This window comes from Myotis lucifugus, unplaced genomic scaffold, assembly GCF_000147115.1.
Source record: "Myotis lucifugus unplaced genomic scaffold, Myoluc2.0 scaffold_75, whole genome shotgun sequence".
Taxonomy (NCBI): Eukaryota; Metazoa; Chordata; class Mammalia; order Chiroptera; family Vespertilionidae; genus Myotis; species Myotis lucifugus.
In genome coordinates, this window is record NW_005871123.1 from 1130733 (window position 1) to 1144014 (window position 13282).

A 13282-nucleotide genomic window follows, 5' to 3' on the forward strand; every position below is an offset into this window, starting at 1 on the left:
AGTTCGCCATCACTGGAGCAAGCAAGCCTCCCTGTTCGCTTCAGTGCATGGCTGCCGGCCGCCATCTTGGTTGTCAGTTAATTTGCATATACTCACTGATTAGCCAATGAAAAGGGTAGCGGTCATACGCTAATTACCATGTTTCTCTTTTATTAGTGTAGATATATATATATATATATATGTTCTATATAATGATATAAAAACATGCACCTAAAACTAATACAGTGTTATATATCAATCATATCTCAAACTGGAAAGGACAACTAAAGAAATTCCCAACATTTTAAATAACTTTGTAAAAACTAATCTTTTTCACATATTCAAGTGTCACAGATAGTGTTGCCTGATTTTTTAAAATCTTGACTCATAGTTGGTTAAATAACATTTTTTATTAATTTAATTATGGAAGTTTTAAAATGAAAACATACACCAGTAATGACTGTTGAGGTGGTGAGAAGTGATCATATGTTTTATAAGTATTTATTTATTTACTTATTTTTAATCCTCAGCTGAGGATATTTTTCCATTGATTTTTAGAGAGAGTGGAAAAGAGAGGGAAGACAGAGAGAAGTATCATTGTGAGAGAAACACATTGGTTGCCTCCTGCACACACCCCAACCAGGGCCCAGGTCAGGGAGGAGCCTGCAACCAAGATGTGCCCTTGACCAGAATCGAAACTAGGACCCTTCAGTTCACAGGCTGATGCTCCATCCATTGAGCCAAACTGGCTAGGGCTGTTTTATAAGTCCTAAAGAGAAAGCTGAGAAGATTTTGTGATGATGTAGAATTGGGTTTTGAGGTAGGGGAAGAGGGGAAGGGGGAATGAAGGATTATTTCAAGATATTTTGTCTGAGCTCTAGAAATTACCATCAATTGAGAGGTCAAGTGGAGGCAGTCAGATGGAGTGTGGAAATTAAAAGTTCACTTTTATGATGCCATATTTGAGATTTTTGGTCATCCAAGAGATGTCCAATAGCCAATTGGACATATGATCTGAAGTGAGGAGGGAGGCTCTAGCTAGAGATATAATGTATCATTAGGATATAGCCATGAAACCTCGAATAACCAATATTTACAGATCAGTAAAAGGGGTCTGGGTCTGGTCAATGAGATACAAGAATAATGAAAAGTGCCTTATGACCTGTAAGTTAGGTTTAAATATTGTATCCACGAAGCACTAATCAAGGCTGTCAAATAATACTTGTAGGTCATGGAAGATGAGGACTGATAATTAACCTTTAGAGTTCGTATCAGGATCTTGATAAAAGCAGCATGGTTAGAGTCACACAGAAAAGCCCGATTGGTGTGAGTGTGAAAGAATGGGAGGACAGCTGTGTCAAGTGGAGCAAAGAAATGGGAGCATTTCTGATATGATTGAAATGCCTGTCATTAGAGGATGAAGAAGGCCATTGGGGGCATGCTAGGATTAGTCTCTGTGGATTCTAGAGTCTTCTGTATGGGCTTGCTTTTACCATGAATTTTTATCTTCCTGTTTGTATGAATAATTGTGTTAGCCTGTTAAATATATTTTAAGTAGCTGATTGGACTATACTTCTGCTTTAGTGATCATGTGAGTTTTTCATTAAAATTAAGAAAGTGGCTTTCAAGATGGGATAGCTATGACTTTTTACATAGTCATTTCAGCATGATGCTATTTCCAATGTAGTTATAACATAAACAGAAGTATCATCTGGTATGTATGACCTCCAGCATGAGCATGAAAAATTTGTGTAGATCATTATACTAATGCTATAGTTGGACACCAAACCTATTCTTTGAGTTGTTATCAAAGTGCTATATATCTGCACTTTTTTTTCAGTTCAACCATACTGATTTTAAATGTCATACAATTCGAAGGCAGAAAATGATTCTAATTATCACTAGAGGCCTGCTGCATGGATTTGTGCACCAGTGGGGTTCTTCGGCCTGGCCTATAGGGATTGGGCCAAAACTGGCTCTTTAACATCTCCAAAGGGGTCCTGGATTGCGAGAGGGCACAGGCCAGGACAAGGGACCCCACTGGTGCACGATTGGGGCTGGGGAGAGACCACGGGAGGGCTCCAGGACGTTTCTGGCCCGTCTCGCCCAGTCCCGATTGGCTGGACCCCAGCAGCAAGTTAACTTACTGGTTGGAGCATCTGCCCCCTGGTGATCAGTGCATGTTATAGCGACTGGTCCAATGGTTGAACGTACGGTCGGACACTTAGCATATTAGGCTTTTATTATATAGGATTGTTTGAAAAATAATATATTTTAGGTGGAGAAATGAAATATTTCTTTATATAAACTTATTTTTTTCCTTCAGTTTTGTCAAAGCAACATGCTTCACAAGTTCTGGTTAGGAAACGCCGAGCAAATCATGCCTTTGAAGAAGTCAAACCGGGTAATCTTGAAAGAGAGTGCATTGAAGAACTGTGCAATAAAGAAGAAGCCAGGGAGATCTTTGAAAATTACCCTGAAACGGTAAGAGCTCATGACAACGTTAGCACAGCTAGTCATACAATTATAGACAGAACAGTTCCAGCTTGAGTCTGTGTTCCTCTGTTCCTTTTTAATGTTAAGTGATTGTGTATATATCACATTTCACATGTAACCATTGAAGTATTTCAGAAGGAAATACCTTCAAAGGAAGGTGGACTAGTCAGGAAGACACTATTGCCAAAAGCAATGTGCTCTAACCAATCTATAATTTAATTATAAATTAAATACTACCAGCAAATAGTATCAACCTCATGGTTTGTAAATACTTTCTTCCAACCATAACTTGGTAATATGGGGTAGGGAGGGAAGACATCTTAAATATAATGTGTGTGCATGTTTGTGTGCGCACATGTACAGACATGGGTGGGTACCAACATGTGATTGCATTGTTATCACTATACTTAATTAAATATCTCCAGGCATTTTTAACCAGCCTTTAATCTAGAGCTGGTCAGAGTACATAATAGGTACTCTGTGAAACCTTACTGAAGAATTCACTCAGGCCCTAGCCGGTTTGGCTTGGTGGATAGAGCGTCGGCTTGTGGACTGAAGGGTCCCAGGTTCGATTCCAGTCAAGAGCATGTACCTTGGTTGTGGGGACATCTCCAGTGGGGGGTGTGTAGGAGGCAGCCGATCGATGTTTCTCTCTCATTTATGTTTCTATCTCTCTGTCTCTCTCCCTCTCAGTAAAAAATCAATAAAATATATTAAAAAAAAGAAAAAAAAAAGAATTCTCTCAACACTGTATTTCCTGAGTATATTTTGATTTATTCCATAAATCCTTGAGAACTTTCCTGAGACATTTTATATCATCAGTCATTCCTAGGGTTAGAATTTACATCTTAGTGTATTAATTTTTCCAAGTTAGTTTACAAAAATCTAACCATAAACATCCCTAAATATGCAGAAATACGACCTTATCTTTAGTCCTCTTATTTCCCAGGCCAGGATATTCTCCAAAATATACTGCAGGTGGCAGTATAAATAGTGCCTCTAAGAATTCAAGTGTGATAACCTTCATGGTCACCTCAGATATTTTCTTTTCTGAGATGAACTATATAACCAAAAGGAAATGAGGAAGAACATATATACAAAGGCTCTCCTTTACCTCTCCCATGGCTCTTAGGACCATGAGATAATGAGGAAGAATCATCTCTATAGTTGGAGAACTTGTCAGTAATAAGTTCAGTAATAAGTTGTGTTCTCTTTAATTCTTTTACCTCCACCTACCTTTATAGGTTCAAAAGGGATTTTTTCCAAGGTACCTAAAGATTCATTTTTAATACTCTCTGGGATTGAAGTAAAATGTTTCTCTTAATTCTGTTGCTTTTGTGGCTAAGCACTTGGCAAGAGAAAAATATTTTCTTCCACACAATATACAGAGTATTCTTATTTTCTAGGAAATAGATACATACACCTTTATTTTTATTATAGAAATTTAAAATATATACCAAAATACAGAGAACAATATAATAAACCCCAATATACCTTCCCTTCACTTCAACAATGATCAGTAATCTACCATACTTGTTTTACCCGTTTTCTACTATGCCCACTCTAATTTTGTTTTGTTTGCTGGAATGTTTTAAAGCAAGTGTGCATGGCTGAGATATCACATTGCATCACTCATACATAAATACTTGATTATGTTAGCATCTGAGTAGCAAATAGGGAGTGAGGCCAAAGACCATAATGGAGTGAAGGGAAGATAGTGGGGAAGGGAACTCATGAATGTTTTTTCTCTCCTCCACTCATTCTGATGGAGGTCTCATTGACAAGAGAGAAAGATATGACAGACAAAAGAAGAAATGGGAGAAATAAAAGGAAAGAAAAAACATTTGTTACTGCTTCTCACTTCCATCCCGCCTCATCCACTCACTGTCCACGTCCCTAATACCCTAATTCACACTCCCAATCTCTACTCCATTATCCCTAATACGTTCCTTTCAGCCATCACATAATCTCCTTTTGAACCCATTCATTGTTGCTTATCCTCCTGGCTTCTGTTCTGTAGAAGACACTGCTGTCTGAAATACTTGATGGGAGATCCTATCCTTATAAACTAGTAGATGTGTTGTGTAGGTTTATATGTGAGAGAAAGAAACAGTGAAGACTTCTGACTCTGTTGGATGAAGTTATAGTTTGCACTTCATTACGTTTTTGTGTAGAAACACTGATTTCTCATGGGGTGTTCTTGTGCTTCTAATGTTACACATTAGATATATTATGACTTAAGAAGGCTTTTGTGAACCAGCCTGAGAACCTTACCATTAGAAATCATTTTTAAAATTTTCTCTCTCTGGTGAAGTATATTTCTTAGTCCAAATTACTGATTTACAGACAAACTTTTGGTACATAGCCAATTAATAAGTAAGGTATTACTTGTACTCATGATGCTAAAAGATAAATGTCCACTTCAATTCACTTCAGATGATGTCAGTGTTATTCAACATTGGATCTGGTATGTGCAATCGGCATGGCATGAAATGTGTCAAATGGTTATCTGATCTCTATGGGAAAAATAAAGGATTTACAAAAAGGGGACATATATGATTACATTTGATAGCTTCAGTAGAACCTGTTTTCAGATTAGAAATTTTTGAAGCATAATTTAATAGATCAATATTGCCTTAAGACTAAGCATCTGATTAGCTGAATGTTATTAGTTATCTACTCCAAGTATATTTTGCTATAGAAAAAAATCATAAATCATATAATGTGGAGATGACAATTGTATGTAACTTATTTGCATCTTTAAAAAGATATATATTTAAAGTTTTTCCCCTTCACCATTTATTCCCCCTATACCCTCCTCCACATTCACCTACACCCCTCCCCACTCCCTCCACATATTTGCATCTTTAAAGTAAAAACACATTTTAAAATTATTTTAACTCTATAGTGAAATGTAACTTTCTAAGATAACTTATTTATTTTTCTTTCTTTCTAGGAATATTTTTATCCAAAATATTTAGGTAAGTTCAAAGGCTTTTATTCACATAATTCTAGAAATGGAAGGGAATTAGATATGATCAAATCTAGTCCTCTACTTGTATATGTCATCCAATACAATTTCATTGGCCTTGGGAGGAAGATTCCATTCTATATGCAATGTTGCTGTTCTTTTATTAAAGTTATGTAGAAAAATTTAGAGTTGGTCTTTAATTACCATGTGGAACTTTGACTTTTAGTTTTTTCAATTTCCTGTCTTTCTCATAGAGTCATTGGGCTAATACTAAGTTATATTTAGGTCCTGGGTTATCTTTTAATGAAAGAAAATATCTCTGTACTCCCCAGAGCTGTGGCATAAATAATCATTGAAATGATTAACAACTTCTCTCTTGGCCACATCACTTTATCATCTCCTCCAGTATCTCTCTCCATGTTTTGCTTTGGTACACAATTCTGGACTTCCCAGGAGTGAGGTCATTTCCGTACTCAAACAGATGAGATGATTTCAACTAAATATCAGTTAAAGATAACTATGTTTCGATTTGCTTTAAGGAAATATGAGAACATTTATATTAATATTACTTGGGATAGTTGTTAGCACTTCTCAGCAATAAAAGTTGAGTATAATTTTCTCACCTCTTTCTGATGGGATTCTCTGTAGGTCAAGCCCACAAAGGTTTGATAACCTTCATGGTTATCTCAGATATTTTATTTAGGCTCAGATTACTCCCCACTGGTGCCTCTTTCCATCCCACTCTCATCCCAGCCAACGTGAGCTTCGAGCCCTGTGAAAAAGAAAAATGAATCTTCCTTAAAAAAAAAAAAAAAGGTAGAAATGTACTCTGATACACATGAATTACTATGTAGCTTAAAATTTATTGATATAATTTTGCGAATAACTTTCTATTACTCTATTTTTTCTCTTGAAATTTGAGGGTTTAATTATAGTTTAGAGCTTCACTTTTTGTTTGTTTTTGAATACCCATGCACAGACTCCAGAGACCATGTTTAGATTGGGTATATCTCTTCTTTCCCCCCTTTCCTCGGGAGCCTGATATTGAAATGATGGTATGTGCTTATATCTTCCCTTCAGGACAATTAACAATTAGGAGCCTAAGACCACTGTGTAGAAGACCCTTTTAGGACCAAGTGCTCGTTTTCATAGTTCTGAAGTAGTTACTTTTTCATTTATGAGTGTCCACAATGTCTGACTCACTTTCTTTTTTTTTTTTTTTTGGTAATCCTCACCCGAGGATATTTTTCCTTTGGTTTTTAGAGAGACTGGAAGGGGCAGAGAAAGACACAGAGAGAGAAACATCACTGTGAGAGAGTCACATCAATTGGTTGCCTCCTGTACACGTGATAGAGCCTGCAACCGAGGTATGTGCCCTTGACCAGAATCGAACCCGGTACCCTTCAGTCCGTGGGCCGAAGCTCTATTCACTGAGCCAAACCAGCTAGGGCTATACATGACTCACTTTCTAAAGCAAAAACTACAGGTTTGCACTGTTAAAGGGGAGAAAAGATAGAATAATAAGACTATTTCAGCTTCTCAATTTTAGGTAGAAATTTGATTATGTTATAATTAAAACAGACAATATTTGAATATTAAAGAGTTACAAGCTTGCATTAAAAAACATAGTGTTAATCTCTATTTCTTAAGTCCGTGTATTGAAACTGTTTCTGTAGGTGTCTGAACTCTAGAAAATATATACATTTGATCACAGAGTATATTTTGATAAAGATAAATAAGATTTTAATAGAATATTATGTGTTTTGGAGGAGTTCCTTAGGTAAAACATTTTTCCTTTATTTTCTTTTTATTTTTCTCAACTTCCTCTTTGCTGGCTCAACCCAACTTTCTCTTCTCTTTACCTGTCTTATTTGGCAGCATGGTGGAAAAGCTAAGTATCAAATAAAAAAATAAGTAAGTAAGATGTAGGCTCTAGTTAAAGACCTAAATCATTTCTACTGTGTTAGGTTATGCAAGTTATTTAACTTTTTATCTTCTGTATTTAAATGTACACTATATTTTTTAACTTCAGAGCTATTGGGAATACCAAATAAGTACATTTATGGAGATACACTTTATTGTGTTAATTTTTTTAAATGTAAAGTATTATCATTTAACCAACCCATATATGAAATAAAATATGTTCTTATTATGGTTTATTTTTTTAATTCAAATTTCATATTTTGGACCTTATTTATACACAGGCATATGTGATTAATTCCACTGTTGAAGACAGAAAAGAAAAACTTTTCTGTCATTTGATTTATATATTTTGTAGGCCAGATTTTTCTACTTGATAAAAAACCTTTAAAATCCTATCCATGGTAATCCTAGCAGTAATTTTACTAATTACCTCAGTCCATGCATAGAGCTCCTTACCGTGAGGTAAGAACACCCAAGAGACCAGATCACTCATAACCCATACTTTTTGGACAGTGTTTAGATTTGGAGTTTCAGGGGTTCAGAAAGCACTTCAATCTATCCACATATCCCATTACTGCATTGAAAACATAGAATTTGGACAGAAATGCTCTGTTTGTTTTTATATTTATTTTTTTCTCAGGTTATTTTTTAGATTTTTTAAAATTAATTTTTAGAGAGAGGAGGGGAGAGGGAGAGAGAGAGAGAAATATCCATGAGAGAGAAACATCATGGATCGGCTGCCTCCTGCACACCTCCTACTGGGGATTGAGCCCCAAACCCAAGCATGTGCCCTGACCCGGGATGGAACATGGCCTCTTGGTTCCTGGGTTGATGCTCAACCACTGAGCCACAGCAGCTGGGCAATGCTCTGGGTTTTCAAGTTGTGTTCTTTTCCTTAGAAAATAGAATAAATAACTCTACCAGATATATTGACCTTTAAAATATGACCTGATAGAGTGGAAGATTCTATTAATGGGAGAGAAACTTTTTGGGAAGAATGCTAAATTCTGAGCCTAAATATAAACATTAGAAATTATTTTTAATTTCTAGTTCTTACCAAGTTGGTGAATTAGCCCAGACTGCCGACTTCCCTTAAAATCATCTCAAGGGAAACATTAGCATCCAGGCACTAATAGTAACAACATAAAACTTTAAAACAAAAACAAGAAATATGAGAAACCCATGGGTAGACTAAAGACTGGTTTGACCTAGCATGGGGATCGGGGTGCTGACTGCTGATGCAGCAGTTGGAGGACAGATCGGAATACTTAAAAAAAATGATGTAAGCATTCCAATCAAGAAAAACTTTTGAAGGTAAACCCTGAGTAACAAGGAATAAGGAAATAATAAAAATAGGAATAGAAATAAGTTAAATGGAAAACAAAAGAGAGATTAACAAAAACAGTATATCTTTCTTTGAAAAGTATAAATTAGACTGACCTCTTGTAAGAATAATCAAAGAAAAAGAAAGAGGGAATGCCAAAACAAAGTGGAGGATAAAAATGGGAAATACTGGAAACTCCCAATATAGATGAGATTTATAATAAAATAAAGATCATCATAAAATAAAATATTACAAATAGCTATACCAAAATATATTTAGAAACGATAAAATGGACACATTCCTAGAAATATATAAACATCTATAATTTTACATGAAGAAATAGAGAACTTGATTTTATAAATGAGAACTAAATAAGTTAACCTCCTCCCCACTTAAAGCTTTCTCCTTTGTATTCCCCCAAATCCAAACCCAGATGTTATATGAGTGAGTTCTTCTACATTTAAAATTGTCCTAGAAAATAGAAAAATAGAAAAAGATCTATGTTGTGAGTTTATTCTAAAAGATTGGTGTGGATCTTGATTCCAAAATCAGATAAGGACAACACAGAAAATAAAAATATAATTCCTTTTCATTTATGAATTAATTCTAAGTAAAATTACATCCAATCTGATGTAAACTATATTAAAAATAATGTCATGGTAAAGTAGATTTTATTCCAGAAATTCAAGGAGGTTTAACATCAGAAAATCCATTAATGTAATTCTCCACATAAATAGTTTATTAGTACCTCAATTCATACAGAAAAAGTAGTTGATAAAGTTCAACACTTAATTATGATAAAAAAACTTTTGGCAAACTACAATTACTAGTATAGGAGAACTTTCTGAGCTTTGTAAAGGTTATATATAGAATAATCATGTAATTTATCTTTCAAATTTTGATATTTTGTTTAGGTCTAATATTACACTAGATAAATGCCAAGTAAAAAAGAATAAATAGGACTCTCCTGGGTAAATTGGCATGTATGGTAATGCTAATGATATACACACAACATGAGAGAAAGAAACAATGGAAGGATGGAAGGATGGAATAAGAGAAGGAAGAAAAGGAAGGGAAAAATAAGAACAAAACATTATACTTAATGGGTAAACTTTAGATATAGTCTCTTTATGATTGATAGCAAAAATAGAAGCACTTCAGGTTACAGATAACTCAAGGAAAGAAAAGTAAGAATAGTATAGATCATGAGGCAAAATCTATGACTATCATTATTTGTAATTGATATGATGATATATTGCTAGGAAAAAACATTATCCACTGACAAAATGTTAGAACATGTAAGAAATATTAGATAGTTCTGAGTCTACCCCATAAAAATCAGTAGTAGTTCTTTATATAAACAACTAGTAGCCCTGCACATGAATCTGTGCCCCCCTCATAGCTTGCTTCCCTGTCCCCTCCTGTAGTTCTCTGGTGCCCACTTGTAGCCAATAGCTTGCTGCCGCCCTCCTGTAGCTCTCCGCCAGCTGCCCTGCCCTCCTGTAGCTCCCCCTGCCCACCCCCATTCTCCCCTCATAGCTTGCTGCCCTGCCCCCTCAGTGTAGCTCTCCACCACCTGCTTGTAGTTCGCTCTCCACCACCTGCTTGTAGTTCGCTGCCCCACCCTCCTGCTGATCTGTGATCTGGTCATTACGTAATGACCATTTGCATATTACATCTTTATTATATAGGATAGTCCAGTAAAAAATAAATAAAAAGTTGATACCATTCACAATAGCAGAAAATCCAATAGAATATCTACAAATATCTTAGGAATATATAAAACCGCTAGAGGAAAAATTTTAACTCAACTTAAGGTCATAGAAGATGAACTGAAATCATAGAAAAATATTTCATGTTCTTGAATTGAGTGATGCAGCAGCAGTGGGGTGATGGGGGCGGCACCTTCCCCTGATCGGCCAGGTTGCCTCTGGCAGAGGGAGGCTTAGGCTGCGGGCTGAGGTAGAGGTGGTTAGGGGCAATCCGGCCAGAAGGGGCCAAGGTTGGGGCGATCAGGCTGGCAGGGGGGCAAGGTAGGGGTGATCAGGCCAGCAGGGGGGCAAGGTAGGGGCGATCAAGTTGGCATGGGGGCAGTTAGGGGCAATCAAACTGGCAGGCAGGCAGAGGCAGTTAGGGGTGATCAGGCAGGCAGGTAGAGGGGTTAGGGGCGGTCAGGCAGGCAGGCAAGAGTTTAGGAGGCAGTGGTCCTAGATTGCTAGAGGGATGTCCATCTGCCAGTTTAGGCCCGATCCCTGCAGGCAGTCGAACTTCCTTTGAGGGGTCCTTGATTGGAGAGGGTGCAGGCCGGGCTGAGGGACGCCCCCCATGCATGAATTTCGTGCACCAGGCCTCTAGTTAATAATACAATGCTATAGAAACAAAACCACTTGCTATTGTCAAAGGAACATGTAGACTAATGAACTTAAAGAGTTTAGAAACATCCATTTGTATATGGAACCTAATATTTGGTAAAGATGATACCATATGTCACCTTGAATTGTTTAGAAGATCATGTTGGAAAGACTGGCTAACTATAATCAGAAAAATAAATCTGGGTTCCTAACTATCACCAAATGAAAAGATGGATCATAGGTGAAATAAAAATACACACTAATGTTAAAATAAAGTAAAACAATTGAAACGAAACAAAAACTATATGAAAATATTTTTATGATCAATGGCATGGAACAAAAAAACCTCAAATGCACAAACCATAAGGCAAATAATTGGTAAATTTGATTACAATAAAATTAAGGACTTCTCTTAAAAGACAAAAGGGATATGATTAAGAGACAGGTAAGAGAATGAGGTGATATTATAAATGTTTAAAGTTTTGCAAACCTACATGAACAATGGATAAGTGCCAAAAGAAAAATGGTTACAAAATAATAAACTATTCAGAGAAGGAAACCCCAATTTTTATTTATTTTTTAAATATTTACTTATTTATTTAGTGTTAATCCTCACCTGAGGATATTTTTCCATTGATTTTTAGAGAGAAAGTGGAAGGGTGAGGGACACATCAATTGGTTGCCTCCCACATGTGCTGGACAAGGGCTGGAGATCGAGCCTGCAACTGAGGTCTGTGCCCTTGACTGGAATCAAACGAGGACCCTTCAGTCCACAAGACAATGCTCTGTCCATTGAGCCAAACCAGCTAGGGAAGAAAGCCCAATTTAAAAAAAAAGAGATATGCTCCATCTCACTGGAAATCAGAAAAACAATGAGATGTCACTTTATTACCCACTAGAGGCCCGGTGCACAAAATTCAGGCATGGATAGGGTCCCTAGGCCTGGCCAGTGATCAGGGCTGATCAGGGCCTTCCGGCTGCCAGCTGGAGCCCCTTCCCCCGCTGCCGGCCAGGGCCTTCATTTGTTCTGTGCTGCCCCCTGGTGGTCAGCACACATCATAGTGAGCGATCGAATTCCCAGTTGAACTCCCAAGGGGACACTTTGCATATAGCTATATATATATATATATATATATATATATATATATATATATATATATATATATATTAGAGACCCGATGCACAATATTTGTGCGAGAGTAGGCCTTCCTTCCCCCGGCTGCTGGCACCAGCTTCCCTCTGGCACCCGGGTGCGGGCATCCCTTGCAGCCCAGGCTTCGTCCGGAAGGTCATTCGGAAGGATGTCGGTCTAATTAGCATATTACACTTTTATTATTATAGATATATATTCTGGCAACAATTAGAAAGCCAGAATATGAAAATTCTTATGCTGTGATGGTGGGAGTGCACCTCTGGAGAGCCCCTAAATTCATGCCTAGCTAATGATCCTGCAATTCCAGAAACCCTTGGAATCTATTCCATAGAAATTTCTTATTCATGTGCTAACGAGACATGCATGAAGATATACCCATTGCAGTGCTGCTTATAGAGGTGGGAAATTGGAAACAATCTGAGTATTGCAGATAGAGAGGATTTTTAAAAGGGTGATTGCATTCCATGAGTAATATTTAGTAGTTAGGAGCAATAAATTATATATAATAGCATGGATAGATCATGAAAATATAATGCTAAGGAAGAAATATCAGAAAACATGATACATATTACACAACCATTTATAGAAATGAAAATTCATGTACACAAAATTATAAATCTATATTTTGTAAGAACACATACAAATAAAAAATGCATGTTAATTAATTAGAATGATTGCATAAGGAGTGATTGGGAGTGGAAATGGAGATAAAAAGCTGCAAGCAACAGGCTTTTTAAAGACAAATAATAGTAATGTATCATCAAGAGGGGAGTATGAATAACAGTCTTCCACTTAATAAACAAACACTTAGATTTTTATGTGATGGCATCTTCTGTGGTATAAAGACAGAAAGATGCAAACGTAGTTTCTCAAAGAAAAGAAAAATTTGCCAGACTCTGGTTCCACTACAATCCCAATAAAACTTTTGTTTAGGGCAGTTTGAACTATTTTTTAAAATTGACCAATTCAGACAAGTAGTTCAGTGGTGCCTATATCAGGTGGTAAAAGAGAATCAAATAATTTGGTCCCTAATAATATTAATGTGGAAAAAGGTGAATAGAGGATGTGTGTAGGAATTTTCATAG

At 36.6% G+C, this 13282-nt stretch overlaps 1 protein-coding gene across 1 annotated transcript in view; it reads left to right on the forward strand.

Annotated features, from left to right (window-relative positions):
* Positions 1-13282, forward strand: part of PROS1 (protein S) — an 80588-nt gene that overhangs the window by 20467 nt on the left and 46839 nt on the right. Inside the window, exons 2-3 of the mRNA XM_006090538.3 lie at positions 2306-2463; positions 5432-5456. Of these exons, the coding sequence (XP_006090600.2) occupies positions 2306-2463; positions 5432-5456 (183 nt within the window). The remainder of the gene's footprint in view (positions 1-2305; positions 2464-5431; positions 5457-13282) is intronic.